At 30.7% G+C, this 20,449-nt stretch overlaps 3 protein-coding genes across 3 annotated transcripts; 2 read left to right on the forward strand and 1 right to left on the reverse strand.

Moving 5' to 3' along the window:
- Window positions 1-7,168: 7,168 nt before the first annotated feature.
- Window positions 7,169-17,788, reverse strand: LOC108904592 (CD63 antigen). The gene is made up of 5 exons (XM_018707211.1): window positions 17,631-17,788; window positions 8,510-8,698; window positions 7,875-8,045; window positions 7,438-7,818; window positions 7,169-7,241 (listed from the first exon to the last, which is right to left on the reverse strand). Exons 1-5 carry the CDS (start codon window positions 17,682-17,684, stop codon window positions 7,176-7,178), a joined length of 861 nt encoding a protein of 286 aa, XP_018562727.1. The 5' UTR covers window positions 17,685-17,788; the 3' UTR covers window positions 7,169-7,175.
- Window positions 15,950-17,075, forward strand: LOC108904594 (ribonuclease P/MRP protein subunit POP5-like). Its single transcript, XM_018707212.1, has 2 exons — window positions 15,950-16,149; window positions 16,200-17,075. Exons 1-2 carry the CDS (start codon window positions 16,130-16,132, stop codon window positions 16,630-16,632), a joined length of 453 nt encoding a protein of 150 aa, XP_018562728.1. The 5' UTR covers window positions 15,950-16,129; the 3' UTR covers window positions 16,633-17,075.
- Window positions 17,789-17,910: 122 nt separating the features above from the next.
- Window positions 17,911-19,037, forward strand: LOC108904595 (ribonuclease P/MRP protein subunit POP5-like). Its single transcript, XM_018707213.1, has 2 exons — window positions 17,911-18,110; window positions 18,161-19,037. The coding sequence occupies exons 1-2, from the start codon at window positions 18,091-18,093 to the stop codon at window positions 18,591-18,593; spliced, it is 453 nt and encodes a 150-aa protein (XP_018562729.1). The 5' UTR covers window positions 17,911-18,090; the 3' UTR covers window positions 18,594-19,037.
- Window positions 19,038-20,449: the final 1,412 nt, after the last annotated feature.

Raw genomic sequence — 20,449 nt, forward strand, 5'->3', positions numbered from 1 at the left:
AAATCTTTGCAGAGTTGCCACTGAAAATGCTGACAGTGAAGAACAGCAAAACGTCTGAAAGCAAGTTGCTACCAGTTACAGACGCTACTGCGGAACTTCTGAGTTGATCATTGTCTGAGGACAGCCATAAACCAACAAGAACCAATATCGACATCAGGGGAAGCCTAACCAAATAGCACAAACTTGTCCAAGAGCTCGGATCCAAAAAATAAGTCTAAATGACAAAAGCTAGTTTTTTGATATTTCGTTACTATCAATATGCTCTGGTCAGACAAGTCTTTTGTTAGAACAGGTAGCACAGGTACACTGTCAAACGTATTGTGAATAGTAAGGTAGTAAAATGAGTTTTGTTATTCTAAGTACCTGTAAGAATATTTACATATTTTATAAACGAGTTTCATATATTTATGTTTTTATACAGTTGGAGGTTGACCGACTACCCTTGTCCTCACGACCTTATGTACCTGACCGACTGCTATACATGTTCATGTGTAATATACAGGGTGTTCTCAAAGTTGAGTCATTTATTTAAACAGCTGGTAGAACTCATAAAAGAAGTCAATTTACCAAAAATCGTTTATGTAAATGTTGTCAAATAAAGCAATAATTATTAACAATTATTTTAAAAAATTGAAATTTAAAAACTTTATAATACAAACCTGATTTATTATCATTTTCGACCACACCGCTGGAAGATAAATTGTTTGTTTAGTAACATGGACCTAGTTCTTGTTGTGGGGTCGTTTTCGACAATTTCTAAAATTTCTTTCTCAATCACCACCATTTCACGTGGAGGTCTTTCAGCGTGACCTCTGTTGTTTCTTTAAATACCCTGTGTCTCGGAGTCTTATAACTAAATTTACAAACCTTTCCGCGTACAAGCGACATGCTGTGGCTGCATTTTGTTGACACTTTCCGTAAGTTAATATTATGTCCAGTAGTTTGTTGTTTTCATAAACGTGCCATTTTTATTGCACAAAACATCCACAAACCAAAAATAATATCAGGCACTACTGTACGAATTATTTAGCACTATCAAATCGTAAAGCATACTCAAAACCGTGCAACTACAAAAAAACATACCCAATATTAGCAGTAAACAAAAAATTTATATTTTTACAACAGAGTGGTCGAAAATGATAATAAATTGGGCTTGTATTATAATGTTTTTAAATTTCAGTTTTTTTAAATTGTTAATAATTGCTTTATTTGACAGCTTTTACATAAACAATTTTTGGTAAATCGACTTATTTTATGAGTTCTACCAGCTGTTAAAATAAATGACTCAACTTTGAGAACATCCTGTATACCCTACATCCTCTATATACAGTTTCAGCCTTTGTAACTCATTTCGTCATGAAGTTTGAAAATTGATTCACGAATCATGCTTTATTATCAAAATATGACCGCTGTAAATTTCATCAGTTGCTACTCTGGATTACATTGTACAGCTGTTTCACATGAAGGGTACGGTAAAGGCGGACCATCAAAACAGATAATCAAGTACCAATTGTTTATATGAACATTTCCATCTGAGCTCCATGTGAATGTGCATGAGCTGTTCATATAAACAAATGGTATGTACATAATACTTGGTTGTCAGTATTGCTTGATGATTCGCTGTGACCCATAGCCCATAGGGCCCTAACCCTATGCCCACGAGCACCATGGCGCCCATAGACCGTTTTACAATGTACCCGCCGCTGTGCGATCCCTTTAAAAAATATTTAAGTTTTCAATAAACCGTCGCAGTGTACAGCCAAAAAAAATTGTATGACAGTTAGTGGTGATGTTGGTTAATGCAATATTTTTGAACTGAAATAGTTAGTGAATGAGTTCCACTTCTATTTCTTTGTTATATACCATGTGCTTTTTGACGTTTGTGTTTTGAAATCCTTATTAAGTACTGCTTATTTTTTATTTTTGATATATTTTTACAGTTTACCTTTCTATATACGATTTTGATTTTTGGTTGGCCCACCCTAGAAAGTCCGGTGCTCACCCCAGAAAAAAATAACTAATTATCAACTTTGTCATATCGGTAAGTCGATGACTGCGTGGACCGGTTAAACGTGTATTTTTTTTATTAGAGGCCCTCATAGATCTTACAACCCTGCGCCCACCCCAAGCAAAAGTTGTAGCTACGCCCATGTTAACAATATCCAACTACAAATTTACATTGAAAAAATAAAAGGTACACGATCCGGCATCCTAAATTTTGTGCTCTTAGGCGCAAAAACAAAAAGTTTGGCGACCCCTGGCAAAGACTATTGCACATCTATCAATATGTGGTCTCTCAAAACAGAAAAAAGATGTGGACCATTGGTCTATAACTGACAAATGTAATAATGACCATTAACCATCGCATTTCTTTAAGTATGCAGTATGCACATACGCTTCACACTTCATGTGAAACATACGTTAGATTGCCATTTCAACATCTTATTGTATTATGTGTTGCATATATCTGGAAATATTATTTATAACAAATTTTAAAGAAATTCTAGTTTATTTAAGACAAAAAAATCTGTAAGAAAAATTTAAACTAAATATTTAATTATTAATAATAAGAATCATTTTTATTAATACACTTCACACCTCATTTTTAGGTCAAGTGTAAGAAGGCAACTTCGAATAGAAGCTTCTCTTTCGACTGGGAGCGTGGCGTCTCCTGTAATCCAGCTACTTGGAGGTCGGGTTCAGCGGATGGTTTGAGATCAGGAGCACTGTTGCTAAGCGTCCTACGTAGACCGGGCGTCCGCACTAAGCTCGGCGTCAATATGGGCACCCCGGAGGAGTCTGGGGTATCCAGGTTGAACAATGAGTGGCGAACCGGGCCAGGGGGGAAACCCAGCAGCCAAAAGTCACCGCGTCGTGCAGTAGTGGGATCGCGCCTGGGAGTGGGAACTTTGTGACAGCCTGATCAATACAGCTAGACCTGGATCTTTTTGATACTTTTTTCTATTTTATCCCGAATTTTGAATGATATTCAAGTTAGTTTTGTAAAACAATATACACAACGAAAGAATAACTACTGTTTTATAATAAATTTATTTAATATACAATTGACATCATAGATGTCAGTGCAGTCATCTCATTTGACCACTAACTAAATAAAGTTCCTAGATAGATAAAGTTGTATTATATGTTCTGTGGATAAAGTCATATGAGTAACTAAATCTGGATAAAGTTTAGTGACTCAGAGCCACTGTAGACACGGATTTCTTAAATTAAACTTTAAGAAATCCGTGACTGTAGATAAAGTTATGACATGACAGATCTCTGCATGACAGTCACCCATAGATTACAGTGCAGTCACCTATGTCATCCGCCATTTTCGGGCAATTCTCTGTTGCCAACTTTGTAATATTTAATATATTTTACCTCCTTAAATATTATTCTAACAGTTAAACGCATGCGTACCTATTCCTATACTTCCTAAAATTTCATTGATTGGAATTAAAAGCGATTGCGTTTGACCGTTGGAAATTGATTCTAACGCACTAGGAACAAAGCTATCTAAGTAATGTCAATTATTATAATGATTGATTGGTTATACATGGTGTTTGTAAATAAGTGCGAAATAATTTAGGGGGTGGTTGCCAGTTATTTTGTGAAAAAAAGTTCATATAAACGTAGGTCGAAATATGCTTCATTTCCGAGATACAGTGTTTAAATTTTAATTTTTTACTAATTTTTATTAATTATTTCTAAGAGTTTTAAAGATATTGACTCGTAATTTGAAAAACGCTTTGGGGGGACAAATGTGCATTTTTTGGGGTGATCGGAATATTTCTACTTGCACCAGGGGCGTTCGTATGAGAATACCATAAACTTTTTCAACAAAAAAATTTGTACGCCACTGACTTTTTTTTTCCCGTTTTGGTATTTTTTTAGAAAACCGCTTTCAATTCAGAATGAAATTGGTCTCTTCAATTTTTTTCGTATTATGCGCCGTTTTTGAGAGAAAAATAAAATCTATTTTATTGTAGGTTTTGTTAATCTTTTATTTAAATATCTCTTTTAATAAACTATATGGTCAAAGTAAAAATGCAATTCAATATTGAAAATAAAAAGTTGATATGAATGTGGATAAAAAATTCTTCGATTTCGAGATACAGGATGTTCAAAACTGAAATAATTAATAAAAATAAATAAAAAATTAAAATTTAAACACTATCTCGGAAATGAAGCATATTTTGACCTCAGAGTAATAAATAAAGGGGAGGCCGCATTCCCTATTTCAGTACACAATGTAAACATGTAACCTCAACCTATTGTATGTTGATAAACAAATGATACATTAAGTAAACACAATGGTCCCTGGTACAGTGGCGTACCGAGTTTAGGTTTAAAATCTATCATAATATAAGGAAACCATAAAAATTATACTTTTTAATAGAATAAAATCAGAAATGCTCGATTATTTAAGCTTTCATGTGTAATAAATAGACAATAAATAGGAAAAAGTTAATGGTTTCTTCAAAATCTATAATTAATATTTTAAAAACATTTCCAGAACAAAAGAGTGACTAAAGAAAACTTCTCGATTGAAACTATCATTATACTATAGCTATAGCAATGTCATTGCCTGCTATTAGTTCTATTATTTCATAGTAGTTCTCGATTACTGGAAGAACTACATTTATTAAAATAAATAATTTAAATAAAACTACAAGAAAAGGAGCAAAAATATATTTCATTAAAATTTGCTGGAATATAAACAATGCAAAGAAAACAAAACATATTTGTACTAAAAGTAACGGAAAAATGTACGCAACAAAAATAAACTGAATTTTGAGCTCATAGCATTGACAGCTCGTCTCTTATGGAACAGGGACAACATGAGATTGAAGATGTTTTATAGCAGCATCTATAAAATTTCGTTCACTGGCAATTTCTCGAAGGGGGAACCTTTGAGACGGCATAACCATTTCATCAACACTGTGCTAAAACGTATTACCTTCCAAATGTTGTATTAATAGGGACAGCTCCATGTGTGAGACATCATTTTCCAGTTACTGTTACCTTAATATCTGTAGCACGGAAATGCTTCGACAGACATAATTATCCTTTGAAAAAATCATATTCAGATATGGCAAAATTTTCTAGCCACACTGCTCGTATCGCAGGATCTTATGGTATTCTACAAATAAACACAGAGCTAGTGTCAGTATCAAAATATAAACATAATAAATTAACAAATAAAATACTTAGGACACCTTACACCCTTGTAAGAACGCCCATGGAAACAATGTCAAACTTACTTGTGAAAAGAAGTAGCACATATTTGGCTCTTTTCCTGTAATTGTCGGCATATTATACACCGCTGTGACATTTTTATTGAAATTAAATAGAAAAACAAAGTTTAAAAAAACACAAAACAGTGAACTCGGCTAATATCTATTTCACAACAATAGACTATAATAATGGCGTCCCCTTTAGAACCGTTTAATACCAGGCAATGATGCCACTTACGGCGTTTGTATAGCTAGGAATTTCAATAATGTATTTTTTTCAGATATTCAAAATCTATAATTATAAAACAAGTTGCAAGAAAATAGTGTCTTATGCATATTACAATGTAACTAATTTGTAAGTCGAGGTCAAGAATGAGGTAGATCCTTGTACGATAATCAATTAAAATGACAGCTGTACCTAACTATAAATATAAAAATGTAACATTGGCATCAACGTCAAGGACGTCACAAGTACCAATGTTTGTAAATACACATATTATGTCAACACTTCACTATCGAATGTAAATAAAGGCGTCCCCATTATTTATTAGTCTGAGATTTTGACCTACATTTATATGAACTTTTTGTCACAAAATAACTTCGGCAACCACCCCCTAAAATATTTCGCACTTATTTACAAACACCCTGTATAAGCAAACCAAGCAACGCTATAAAAGTGTCTGAGAGCAGTGGCGAAACTATCGTACAGCAAGAGGGAGTTGTGCGACGGATGCCTAGCCACTAGGAGTTCTGGAACCTCCTGCTAACTTCACTCCACGCTACTAATTTAATACTTATGGGTATACTATAAAAAAACAAACTAAAAACTCTTTAGAGTCAAGGGGTGTGGAGTGATCGAAGTCGTAAATTTGAACATAAAAAATCCGACGTGTTTGTGTAATTTTAGAAAATGTAATGTTTAAACCGGATCTGCAAATACTAGAGACTAAAATTTGACGATTAGGTCAACATGCCTTAAAAAATATGACGGTTTAAAAGATACAGGGTGTACAAAGTTAAATTATTAGGAAATTTTCAATAATTTTGAAAGTTTCTGCAATATCAATTTAAAAATTGTAAAAATTTTTGGCGTAACTCATAGGGGGCGCCCGGATTTTTTTCCTTTGTAATTGTTGTAAAAACGAATGGCAATTCAGAAATTCTATATAAAGTAAATACTACTCTACTATTTTCTATTGTAAAGGCCAGTTTTTCTGACCGACAATTAAATTTATTTGTCAATTAAATCTATGTATCACTTACTTATGTAGGCAGACATATACAGTAAGTAAAATAAGTACTATAAAAGTAAAAAGTAAGTACAGTAAGTACCTATATATAGTAGGTATAAAAGTAAGTACCTAGTATAAAAGTAAAGTAAGTAAAATAAATGCATCGGTAATTCCACGTCAGGGTAAAAATTCAGAAAGCCGGTTTTTTATATTTTAATTTACTTTTGAAAAATTCAAAGGTCATACATAGTATAATTTAACCAAATTTAGCACAATTAAGGGAAAAAATGTGTACATTATTTTTTCGTTCAGGAACAGACCTGGGTGGAGATAATACCCTTGTCTGTTAAATCGTAGTCCATAATAATCAACAAATCAGAGATCTACTGTTGCCACCCAACATTTTCGCTTGAAACCCAATTATTATTTTCAGTTGACTCAAACATTTTCATGTGATGATAGGTATGTTAAAGATTTTTTTTTTTAATAAAGGAAATATCTACATTATGAAAAAAGGTTATTTATTTTCTATAATATAAAATCATAAATTTCAAACTATACCCGATTTATCTTATATTGTATTTAAATAATACATTTCAGATTGAAAATATATAAAATATTTTTTATATTTTTAACGTAAAATATTAAAAATAACAACAATAACATAAAATAATATTTAAAATATTTACAATGTCCTTGATGATTACGTACTGTAGTAACTGTTCTTTAATTGTCGAGCCAAATAGAAAGACAGGAAAATCCCAAAAAGCTAAAAAATATATGAAAATATTGACAAAGAAAGAAGCAAAAACATTATCAGTAAATGTACATGTAGTCACTACATAATTCAGTAATTGTCCCTTGGAATGCTTGACAATTTAGATAAGTGAATGATGCACACAACACCCAATTATTTAAATTGACATAAGTTATCCGACTTCTTTCGGGGCAGGTACTTTACTTACCTGTATAACAGCTAATGAAATACCTACAGCACCAATGGTAGCGGCGTGACTTTTTATAAAATCCGAAAATAATGAATGACATCCAGAAGAATATGGTGGAGACGTGGACGCAGGATATGTTGTATTATTATCATTATTATTCTCTAATTTTGCAGGATTTGAATCGGGTTTTGATTCAATTGTTGTAGATGCTTCAGTTGTGTCGTTTGGAGTAGGTGATGTTGTTGCTGGTTCTGGTGTCGTTGTGACGTTTTGTACGACTGAATTGCAATAAAATGCTCCCACAACACCGTTAAGTGGACTACAGCATGATATAGGCAGTGAATTATTCTCAAAAGCATTATTCCAATCAGTATAATTCTGAACTCCACAACATTGGAACTGGAAAATATAAAATTGAGATATTTAATTACAAAGAACTAGTCACTGCTGTTTACCTCTTCCTGAATTATATCCCACATATTGCTAATCTCATTTGATTTGCCATACTGGTTCATATTCGTAAGTAATGTAGCCTCTATGTAAGTTGAAGTTTTATCATTTAGTACATACCCAGCTATACTCACCGATAATTCAAATATAAATATTATTATTAGCAAAATTGAAAACTACAAAGAAAAAAATATTAAAATCTCTGACACATGGTTAGTTTTCTAATTAGTATGTCCACGATCAATAACAATTTTTTATTAATTTTTTAACAATAATCATTGCCTGCTACAAATTCTGTATCAGCGTAATATTCTAATCTGTGGTATCAGTCGATCTGTCATTGGATTTATAAGCTACGCTATGATCCGTGTGTGGACCTGCACATTTCAAATCAAAATATTATTAATTATAAATTATTCCAGTTCATTAATGTTCATGTTGATCCTCTTGGAAAATATTATAATGAACACTAAATACTACAGATTAAGCGGAATAATTGCATCGCTTCCGAAATCAGTTATTATGACATTTTATTTTGAATTCAAAAGGCGTTGAAAACTGAATGAATTCTCTTAAAAATTGTTAATGCAACAGATTGTAAGTGCACTCGCTACAATAACATAAAAGATGCGATACTTACTGCCGTTAACGTAATCCAACTCTCCCTCATTGCCCCATAGCATCCTAGTATCGAAATAAAAAAAATCAATGAACCTGTCGCAATCAGCATGTTCGGTAGTGAGAAATATCTGTCATCTAGAAACGTATAATAAGGGTAGTAATGTGATTTTACGGATGCCCCCACAGCCACCATAATAATTCCTGTGATCTGAAACAGTATATAGATGTCTATCAATTTGCTGAAATAACGGCTTTGTTCTTAGAGCAATCCAAAACAGTTTCCAACAGTCAGACGCATGGGCATTCCGATATAACGCTTACATAAGGTTCAAAATTCATTGTTGGAAACTCTAATGCAATGGGAACAAAGCTGGAATTCTGGAATGAATTAATTTACTGTACTGGAATATCATTTCTGTACTTATTTTTGAAAACTTGTGTTGTTACGTGTATATGTACAGGGTGATTCACTATATTTTGACCCCCCTTTAACTTTTTTGTTTCAAGAGTTATAAAAAAATGTGAAATATAAAAGTTGTACAAGTTTTTATGAATTTTTCGAAAATGATAGTAGAAAAACAAATGAAGTCCAAGCAAAATGGCCGCGGATGTTAACTTTGTTAAGTTAAACGGAACACCCAGTATATTTTTACATATTTGGATAGAACGTCCCCTGTCGAACATAGTCATGTAGGGTTTGTTGGGTCCATCGCTAATAATAAGCGAGATACTATTAAAAAAACAAAAAGAATATTTTTTATTAAGAAAATAAGACATCTTGTAATTGTTAAACCTTTTTCAGGCGTTTCTGTCTTTCAAAATGCTGTAGGTATTGTAACTAAATCTCACTAATTAGGCCGTGAAAGGCCTAATTACTCACGGACAATGTTATATGGTAAGCCGTGACAGTGACAGGTAATGTCATGACAACATTGTTATTGTTTGACAGTTTGTATTATTATTTAATTAAAATGGGTTACACAGAAGTAGAAAATTGAAATTTTATAGGAATTAAAATAGAGCAGTCCTTCTCCATACTCTATTTTAATTCTAAATAATTTTCTACTTCTATGTAACCTATTTTAATTAAATAATAATACATACTGTCAATCAATAACAATGTTGTCAAGACATTACTACCTGTCACTATAACGACCTACCATATAATGTCCATGAGTAATTAGACCTCTCACGGCCTAATTATTGAGATTTCGTTACATTACCTATACGCATTTTGGACCGTATCAATGTCCGATCTAACAAAATATATTATAACTAAAGGAATCTGTAAATCCTTACTCAATTGGAAAAAAGGCAGAAATGTCTGAAAAAGGTCTAACAGTTACAAGATATATCATTTTCTTAATAAAAAATCTTTTTGTTTTTTAATAGTATCTCGACAGGGAACGTTCTATCCAAATATGTAAAAATATACAGGGTGTTCCATTTAACTTAACAAAGTTAACATCCGCGGCCATTTTGTTTGGACTGCATTTGTTTTTCTACTATCATTTTCGAAATATTTACAAAAAATTGTGCAACTTTTATAATTAATATTTTTTTATAACTCTTAAAACGAAAAAGTTAAAGGGGGGTCAAAATATAGTAAATCACCCTGTACATTTTTAAATTTAAGTAGATAGTAGATATTTAGTAGTGACAATATTAGTAGTAGTTTTAAAAATATGGTATTTTTAGAAATTAGTCATCGCGATTTACTTCTATAACAAAATTTAGTTTAATAGCGTACATTATCTGTAAAAAAATAAAATACAAAATATATTTTTTTAATGCGAAAAAAAAAGAATAAAAAAATGCATATTGAAAAACGATTTTTTTAGAAGTTTTCGGAGATAAAAGCACGTCACTCTTTTTCTTCAAAAAGCACTTTTTTTGTTTAAAAATAAAAAATATCCAAAAAACTAAATATATATTATTTTTGTATAAAACCATATCTCAAAACTAACAAAATGAAAAAAAAGTTTATGATATTTTTAGTTTTTGTCAAGTTACAGGTAGGTATTTCAAAATTTGTTACCCAAAACACATATCTAATGTGCCCAAAATTTTCAAATGCTCATAACTTCTTGAGGGGTTGACATACAAATTTGAAAGAATTCGTGAAAGCTATACTCTCAATGGTTACTAAATAATACCAAAAAAAATATTTAAAATAAAAATGGTGGGGTCAAGACCCCATCAGTGATTTGGCATGGAATGAATACTCCATATGTTTTACAAACATTGTGGAATGGCGAGAAGTCTAAAAAGGTCGAGACTTCTCAGTTCTATTAGAAAAGCTTTCACAGATGTAGCTTACTGTTGATTATTGAGATATTTTGTGACATTTATAGAATATACATTAATAATAAGTTATTGTTATTAGTAAATGGTGCACTTACAATTGTGAATTAGGATCATAAAAACATGGAGTATTAAATATATCCATGTCCCTGTATTATCTATTATCTATATTTTCATTGGTTTTAAATCAAAGGACAAGAACACGTAAAAGTAAAAGATATTTCCATATATGTATTATTTGATAAAAGGCTTATGTTTTATTTCAGTACTATTAATCAATCACGATCCTTATAAAGATACGGTATTTATCTAGGCAGACGACTTATATAAATCATGAAACCACCACGTAGCCCAAACTATTTTTGTTGCTGTTTAGGGATTTATCTGCCCTACATCATACATGACATAAGAAAAGCCTTGTTTCTTGTTTATTTAACATATTGTAGTGTTCTAGTACTTGAGGTTCGTAGGTGTGAATAAAAGTACTCAGTATCTCAGTTATTTATTTCTAGATCCCCGAACAGTTCTTATTTATTTAACTAGGTAATATACACGAACTACATAAAAATCATAAATCAGACTAAAAACAACTCTACTGTCTGTATATTTTCCAATGCTAACTACCCTAATTTATATTAATTGTTCCGTTGTGAGTCAGCGGACGACATTTCGTCACGATATGTATATTGCTATTTAGCGACGCCCAGAGACAAGCGACGCCTATGATGAGGAGGTGAAGCGGAAGCCTCGTCACGGCTGTAGCACAGCTTATACAGCTCCCCAACTGTCTTGGCGGGAACGGTTAGCGTCGATTCCGCCGCGCAGCGTTTATGCCCCGCCTTCCAGCGGAAAAAACGGCTTTGGCGTTCGTTCAGGCGAGTAACGACAACGGGTAGTAAGAATTGCAATCATAGACGTGGGTATAATTTCGTTGATTTATTTTTATTTTATATAATAATGAAAATGAAGATACCTTATTTGGACAATTGTAAATGCCAAACGATAACTTTGTTGAGCTCATTTGTAACACTGAAAATATATTTCAAGATAATTTTGAACAATTATCCACAAAAAATAACATTTGTAGCACATTTCTTGAATTAATTAAAAGACTACCTTTTAGTCATACGTGTCATTCTTTTCCGAAAGAATTTGTACTTAGGCTATATTTAAGGGTTAGAATTTATTATACGTTATAAACTATAAACCAAAATTTTAGGAATATTCAAAAAATAAACATAATAATGGCGAGAAATCTGTAATGATTATATTTTTAATACTATATATTATGTTATTATATTTTTTTGTATATTATATTGTAGGTATGTTTTATAATATGTATAAGTATTAGTCCAGGCTGTATCGTTGCTCCCGCTAGGAACATGATTCTCATTCGAATTTTTTTTCATAATCTTACTAAAAAATGACCCTTGAATCATATCCGCATGTTGCCAGACGTTACTAATGGTCAAAAATTGTTTAAACAATTTTTTTTAAACAAATTCGTAATTTTCGATTTTTTCGCTCGAAATACATTTTTATAGGCTTTTTGGGGTATCCTGAACAAAAATGTTCATATGCAACTTTTCTCTAAAATCTACCGTTTTCGAGATATTAACGATTTTTTGTTCGAAAAAAACGCGATTTTAACCATTTTCTTCTCTAAGGATTACGTCAGTAAACAGGAGCTTACAACAAGGAATTTTAATTACTCTTCAAGTTTTCTTTTAATAATCCGTATTAACTCCAAGTACAAAACCTATTACCTATCTAAAATACCCATTTTCTACTTTTAATGTCATACCACGTAATATTCTAATTCAAATTTCATATTATTAAAATTACCTACTACGGTACTGTCAGGTAGAAACTAAATATTTTATTTCAATAATAAAAATTCTTTTAATCCAGCCCCGACAATTCCGCTTAATCTGAGAGAGTTAACACGATATTCCGTCAGGCACGATCTGTTCTGTAAAAATGTGCAATTATATTATTACATAGGTAATTGCCTATTTTAAATTTTCATTGTTATTAGAAAACGAAAAAATCACTATATCGACCAAAGAAATGATTAGGAATTTACGTCGAGAAAAAAAGATTATTAACCTATTTTTTATTGAAAGAATTCATTGTTTGAAAAATGGAGCATATATTATTTTTGCATATTTTTATCCTTTGCACAAGGAAAAAATTTAATTTTTTTGTCGCACAAGAATTATTTGTTAGTAGGTGTACGTACCCACGGAGAATATAATTAAAATATATTTACTTTATTAACACCAGTATTTTATTTCGTTTTGTGTTTGGTTTCATCAAATTACAACATAGTTGAGAGATGAGATATAGCATAGCAGCTGTCTCTCTTTTCGTCTTGTAACGCGGCCAGCCATTGGGAGGCCATCTCCAGTAGTATATACTCGAAACATTCGTCTATCAACTCCGCGAATTTTTGTCCATATTTGTTCAATCTGTACCCAAAGTTTTATCAAATTTCTTTAATTTTGATTTTTGTTTCTTATCTCGAAGTTTTCTACCACCAAATAATGCTTGGCATGAGCAATTCGAAACACCTTTTATAGAACAGTATAATAACAGTAAAGAATATGAAAAATGACTAACTTAATGTATGGAGTACCCAAAACAGTTCAAATTTATTGTCTGTAATTATTTATTTATTATTTAATCGGGTATAAGAACTATGCATCGGACCGAAACCATCTTGCCCACGATTAAACTATACCTATATTATTATCTGCCATTTCCCGCAAGATTGTTTTTCCCACAGATGAAGAAAATACATAGATAAATAATTCAGGGTATTTGTTTGCATCTCAAATGATTCATGTTTATATTTACTATTCCCCGTGTTGTGATTGGTTCATTTAAGTTTCGCGCACTTTTACGCTCACATTTTGACAATTGCCAGAAAAATTGAGTTCGCCATTGTTGTGTTTCGTAGTGTATTCTAATGTTTTTGCGTTTTTAATGATTTCGTGCTCGTTAGTAAGATTTTTTCCAGTGAAAAAAGTCTTGAACAATGCCGAAGAAGTGTTATATTTGCAATATGTACCAAATGAAAGAAAATCAACGATCGTTCCATAAGTAAGTAACAATAATCATAGACGTAGCAATAAAACAAGCTGTTGGGGTTAAATTTAAATATTTCGTTTTGACAAAATTTAAGTGGCAAAAAGCATTAGTAAATCAGATAAATAAAAGCGTAAAAAATTTAATCGATTTTTTTATATGTTACAGATCTCCGAAAAATCTTCTAATTAGAAGACAGTGGTTTAGAAGCTTAGGAATTCCATATACAGAAACAATCTATCTATGTATGCTCTGATCACTTTTGTAATAAAATGCAGGATAATATTCTTAGGATAAGGCATAAGTTAATAAAAAATATTTTATTTCATAATCAATAAATTTCTATTTGAGTAATATGGTTGTCTTTTTCATTCATAACATTCATTCGATAGGGACAACCTAAAAAATAAACAGCTTTATTAGGGACAAACTTTAACTCCAGTATTTAAACCTGTTCTAATTTTTAGTTTTCTATTTATAAATTCACACACATGTGTTTGTGATAGGCAGGGTTAATGGACCGACACTATAATATGAATTATAATTATAAAATATGGTCAATCTTTTAGTTTCCTATATACAAATTTTATAAATAATTCTATGTAAGAGTTGATACCAAATTTTACACCGTGTCATACAGCTATTAAAATTAAAACTAGGGTATACCTACCCAAATGGAATTTAATTACTTTGTTTTGTTAAAATCTTGTGAAAATCATATTCATTAACAGCATAAGAGTATGATGAAATGTATCGTTCTTTTTGTATATAAATGAGAGTAGAATTGTGTCAGTAGATCATCTCCACCGTATTCTAGAAAGAAGTAAATGTAGAGGACTGTGAAGTTCATAAGTAATAAAATAGATTGAAGAAAAGTTAAATAATCTCATATATACCTTAAGAAATAAAACAGGCTTTCTTAGCATTCCTATTAATGGCACCATATTTTCCCGTATTACTAGTTTATCTACGGAAAATAAAATTTACAATTATAATTACTAAACTTGTTATTTTAGTTGCAATCAGCCCCTATAAAATGATACGCCACTGCCCATGAGGGAATGTAAACACAACTTCCTCACCCCTCCCATGAACTATTTTGACTTCAAACCACATAGGTATAAATTATGTATCTATGTCTTTTCTTGATCTGTGGTTTTTCCAGCTTCAAATTTGAAGGTTATGAATTTTTGAAAATGGTTTATTTTAGAGGTTTTTCCGGATTTTCTCTGTAAAAAAATCAACTGATCGGCTCGCACAAAAAAACATTTTTAGGTTTTTTTATTCTCTACAAAAGCCCTAATGAGAGTAAGACGATTCCATCACTATATTTCGGATATAAAAAAACCAAATAATGTCATTTTTTGCAGCTTTTATTGCTTAAAAAAAATTGTTCTACATAATAAGTGTATACCTATGTTTAGAGTGTTTAAGATTCCAAATTCATAGTTGTGGGATAAGATCGCAAGTAAAATTCCATTCTTGCGAATGGGGATATTCAAAATTCCTTGCTATCCCAAATAAGCGCTGGGGCCCTTTAAGGGGAAATCCAGCTCTGTACAGGTGAAATTTTATAAAAACAATTCGTAGTAGAATAGCTATCGCGTAAAATTACCAATCATCCAAGCACTTTTCATCTATTAAATAACTATAAGTATAAGTTCTATAGGTAAGTACAGAAGTGTTTATAAAAAATAAGTGATTTGTTCATTATTTTTAAAATAAATAAGTTGCCTAAATACAGTATTGCAACATATGTAATATGTGATGTAATTTTCTACTTACCACAAATATAAAGTTAAATCCATATATAATATGTTTAATAGACGTTGTATGCATTTTGATGAAAAATGTTGGAACGATTTTATAAACTTAATAAAATATTCTGTTATATTTTTTACCACAAAGAAAATTGAAACCGAAACAAAAGGTTTATTATCACTAATGAAATTGATAAATGCCAATTTTTACGGGAGATAAAATAATTCTAGATAAAGTGATGACGCGATAGTGTAATTAAATTACCTGCTGGGTAGATAATATTATTTTGGTTCATCTGTACGATTATACCAGTGGCGTAAACAGACTTTGACCATAAAGAGTTTTAACTTCACTTCATTGGGTACACCACTGGTTTATGGATGAAGGTCATTAGTTTAGATTTATATTTATAGGTTATGTAGACATAAATAAATGCAAAGATACCTACTCTGAAGATCTGAAGTGTATTATTTATTAAATAAGAATGGTTCGACATAAAAATAGGTATCCCATTATTCTATTTTATTATAGCGTACTAAATTGTTTTCTTGTAGATATATTGTACTGGAAATAAACGAAACAGGAAGAAACAATACTTTGCAACTAAAACTTAAAGGCATTTCCCTTCAGGAAGCGATATTAGAAAAAGTACAACAGTTACATGGAGATTTTGGTGTTGCAGCTGTACGAGCAGGGTTTACAGCGAAATATTTCAATGAACACACTAGAGTTGGATTTATAAGAAGTCGATGTGGTCCACATAAGCTAGTTGCTAGTTCGATCCCATGCATAAAGACTATTGAGAATAAAAATGTAGTGGTGAACATTTTATATGTAGGTGCTACTATAAGGCAGTGTTTTAATTTCCTTAAAAATTATCAGCAGAGAAAGTTCGATGAATACTGTGTCAAGTTGAAAACTGATGAAGAAAAACTTGCCCTTAAAGAAGCGATGTTGAATTTTGAAAATGTTTTAGCAATATTGTAGTTTGTTTTGTCGATGTGTATTATTTTATTATAACACCAATCTATCTGTATGTTAGGAAATAAATATTTTATTCATTTAGTGATATTAGAAATATGTGAAACTACTTATATATGACATACAAAAATACAACTACATCAATGATGACTGGTGAAAATAAAAGTGGTCATATTTTGTCGGTATCGAAAATAGTACAGAATATAAAATTTTGATAGTCTTCATATAAATAGCAAGTAAATATGAAAAATATAGGTAATAGTTAACATTCAGCGGAACATTTACAAACATCAAACAGAATGTGATATTTGTCAAACTGTTATTTTTGGACAAAATGAGGAAGTTAATTAATTTCATATACTTATTTACCGCATACTTTTTTTTATTTACTATCTAAGTAAGTAGTTAACGTAAAAGTTCGTTTTGGGGTTAATTATTTCTAAAAATAAAATTTTCACTTTATAATCTTCCTTAGTTTTTATAGAAAATACACTATTTCTCATATCTTAGAATAAAATTTAAAGTACTGCATTTAATTTTAATAATAATTCTCAAAACTCATATGCTACCCCTTATCCCTATCAGTTTAAATATACTGATTAGTTAAGTATTAAAAAAAATAACATGAGGAAAAGGTAGATATGATATTTGTTATATAGGCTGTTACAAATTCACTTCTCAGTACAGGGATCTCGGAAACGGTAAGAGGTACGAAGTAGCTTAAATGGAGGCAAAGTTACGTAATCTGGGGACCAGCATTATGCCTCTAAAAAATCAAGACTAACATGATTAAATTTAGAAATATTTGAAAAAACCGAAATTTTGGAAATCCGTTTTTGTCTCATTTCAGCNTCATCTATTAAATAACTATAAGTATAAGTTCTATAGGTAAGTACAGAAGTGTTTATAAAAAATAAGTGATTTGTTCATTATTTTTAAAATAAATAAGTTGCCTAAATACAGTATTGCAACATATGTAATATGTGATGTAATTTTCTACTTACCACAAATATAAAGTTAAATCCATATATAATATGTTTAATAGACGTTGTATGCATTTTGATGAAAAATGTTGGAACGATTTTATAAACTTAATAAAATATTCTGTTATATTTTTTACCACAAAGAAAATTGAAACCGAAACAAAAGGTTTATTATCACTAATGAAATTGATAAATGCCAATTTTTACGGGAGATAAAATAATTCTAGATAAAGTGATGACGCGATAGTGTAATTAAATTACCTGCTGGGTAGATAATATTATTTTGGTTCATCTGTACGATTATACCAGTGGCGTAAACAGACTTTGACCATAAAGAGTTTTAACTTCACTTCATTGGGTACACCACTGGTTTATGGATGAAGGTCATTAGTTTAGATTTATATTTATAGGTTATGTAGACATAAATAAATGCAAAGATACCTACTCTGAAGATCTGAAGTGTATTATTTATTAAATAAGAATGGTTCGACATAAAAATAGGTATCCCATTATTCTATTTTATTATAGCGTACTAAATTGTTTTCTTGTAGATATATTGTACTGGAAATAAACGAAACAGGAAGAAACAATACTTTGCAACTAAAACTTAAAGGCATTTCCCTTCAGGAAGCGATATTAGAAAAAGTACAACAGTTACATGGAGATTTTGGTGTTGCAGCTGTACGAGCAGGGTTTACAGCGAAATATTTCAATGAACACACTAGAGTTGGATTTATAAGAAGTCGATGTGGTCCACATAAGCTAGTTGCTAGTTCGATCCCATGCATAAAGACTATTGAGAATAAAAATGTAGTGGTGAACATTTTATATGTAGGTGCTACTATAAGGCAGTGTTTTAATTTCCTTAAAAATTATCAGCAGAGAAAGTTCGATGAATACTGTGTCAAGTTGAAAACTGATGAAGAAAAACTTGCCCTTAAAGAAGCGATGTTGAATTTTGAAAATGTTTTAGCAATATTGTAGTTTGTTTTGTCGATGTGTATTATTTTATTATAACACCAATCTATCTGTATGTTAGGAAATAAATATTTTATTCATTTAGTGATATTAGAAATATGTGAAACTACTTATATATGACATACAAAAATACAACTACATCAATGATGACTGGTGAAAATAAAAGTGGTCATATTTTGTCGGTATCGAAAATAGTACAGAATATAAAATTTTGATAGTCTTCATATAAATAGCAAGTAAATATGAAAAATATAGGTAATAGTTAACATTCAGCGGAACATTTACAAACATCAAACAGAATGTGATATTTGTCAAACTGTTATTTTTGGACAAAATGAGGAAGTTAATTAATTTCATATACTTATTTACCGCATACTTTTTTTTATTTACTATCTAAGTAAGTAGTTAACGTAAAAGTTCGTTTTGGGGTTAATTATTTCTAAAAATAAAATTTTCACTTTATAATCTTCCTTAGTTTTTATAGAAAATACACTATTTCTCATATCTTAGAATAAAATTTAAAGTACTGCATTTAATTTTAATAATAATTCTCAAAACTCATATGCTACCCCTTATCCCTATCAGTTTAAATATACTGATTAGTTAAGTATTAAAAAAAATAACATGAGGAAAAGGTAGATATGATATTTGTTATATAGGCTGTTACAAATTCACTTCTCAGTACAGGGATCTCGGAAACGGTAAGAGGTACGAAGTCAAAATGGAGGCAATGTTACGTAATCTGGGGACCAGCATTATGCCTCTAAAAAATCAAGACTAACATGATTAAATTTAGAAATATTTGAAAAAACCGAAATTTTGGAAATCCGTTTTTGTCTCATTTCAGCTTTGTTTGAGGTGATATTGAAAAAAGAAGAACACTTTTTCAAGGCCACTTTTTGCCCTCTTATTGAATGGCATAATCAATTTTTATATGTAACGTTTCGTCTCCAGGACCATCATCAACTTCATTTTTTTAAATACGACCCTAGAAATTGTATTATTACATTTTTTGCAAGCCTTCATGACCCTCAATACTGTACTTTCAGCCCGAACCAGATTCAGACGTTTTGTCTCGAAAAATTAATCTTCAGTGTATTTGTTCCAAATTTATCTAAATTTTTTATTTAGATTTCTTTGTTTATTGAATTATCATACAATGTAAGTGTCGTTAGACCCTGTGAAATTCACCTAGTTATTTGAACTATTACCACCATATGCGTTACAATAAAACTTTTGTTATTATTAACTATTACTATCACTTGGTCATACATAACTCCATAAGTTGTTGCGTCAAAATTAAAACATTATTACAATTTTAATTTTATTATGACAAATTAATTCTTAAAAATGCATATGAACAACCAAAGCGCCAACTGAATATTATTCTTTAAAAAATTTCAGTAGATGTTCAAAAACATTTTTGTTTTGGCAAAACTTGAAAATGAAGATCAGCGTAATATTATTGGAATTTATTATATCCGTAACCGCAACTGTGAAAGAGCATGTTAGATGTATTTGTATGAATATCTTGAAAAAAATAGATCGGAATTTGTTTGAATTTTGAGCACTACAAATAACTATGGACACTGGAAAAAACTAATAATTTTTTATTTTAATGAGTGGTGGTAATAGTTTAAATAACTAGATGGATTTCACAGGATCTAACGACACTTACAGTGTACGATAATTCAATAAACAAAGAAATCTAAATAAAAAATTTAGATAAATTTGGAACAAATACACTGAAGATGAATTTCTTGAGACAAAACATCTGAATCTAGTTCGGACTGAGCCAGTACAGTATTGGGAGTCATGACGGCTTGCAATTAATGTAATAAAATTTCTAGGGTCGTATGTAA

This window comes from Anoplophora glabripennis, unplaced genomic scaffold, assembly GCF_000390285.2.
Source record: "Anoplophora glabripennis isolate ALB-LARVAE unplaced genomic scaffold, Agla_2.0 scaffold131, whole genome shotgun sequence".
NCBI classification, from domain to species: Eukaryota; Metazoa; Arthropoda; class Insecta; order Coleoptera; family Cerambycidae; genus Anoplophora; species Anoplophora glabripennis.

Excerpts from the sequence above, each read along its gene's own strand:
- LOC108904594 (XM_018707212.1), top strand. The coding sequence starts at position 16,130 with ATGGTTCGACATAAAAATAG. Across the intron at positions 16,150-16,199 it reads ATGGTTCGACATAAAAATAG|ATATATTGTACTGGAAATAA; the intron begins GTATCCCATTAT and ends GTTTTCTTGTAG.
- LOC108904592 (XM_018707211.1), bottom strand. The coding sequence starts at position 17,684 with ATGCATACAACGTCTATTAAACATATTATATATGGATTTAACTTTATA. Across the intron at positions 8,699-17,630 it reads GATTTAACTTTATATTTGTG|ATCACAGGAATTATTATGGT; the intron begins GTAAGTAGAAAA and ends ATACTGTTTCAG. Across the intron at positions 7,242-7,437 it reads TTTCATTAGCTGTTATACAG|CTTTTTGGGATTTTCCTGTC; the intron begins GTAAGTAAAGTA and ends TATATTTTTTAG.
- LOC108904595 (XM_018707213.1), top strand. The coding sequence starts at position 18,091 with ATGGTTCGACATAAAAATAG. Across the intron at positions 18,111-18,160 it reads ATGGTTCGACATAAAAATAG|ATATATTGTACTGGAAATAA; the intron begins GTATCCCATTAT and ends GTTTTCTTGTAG.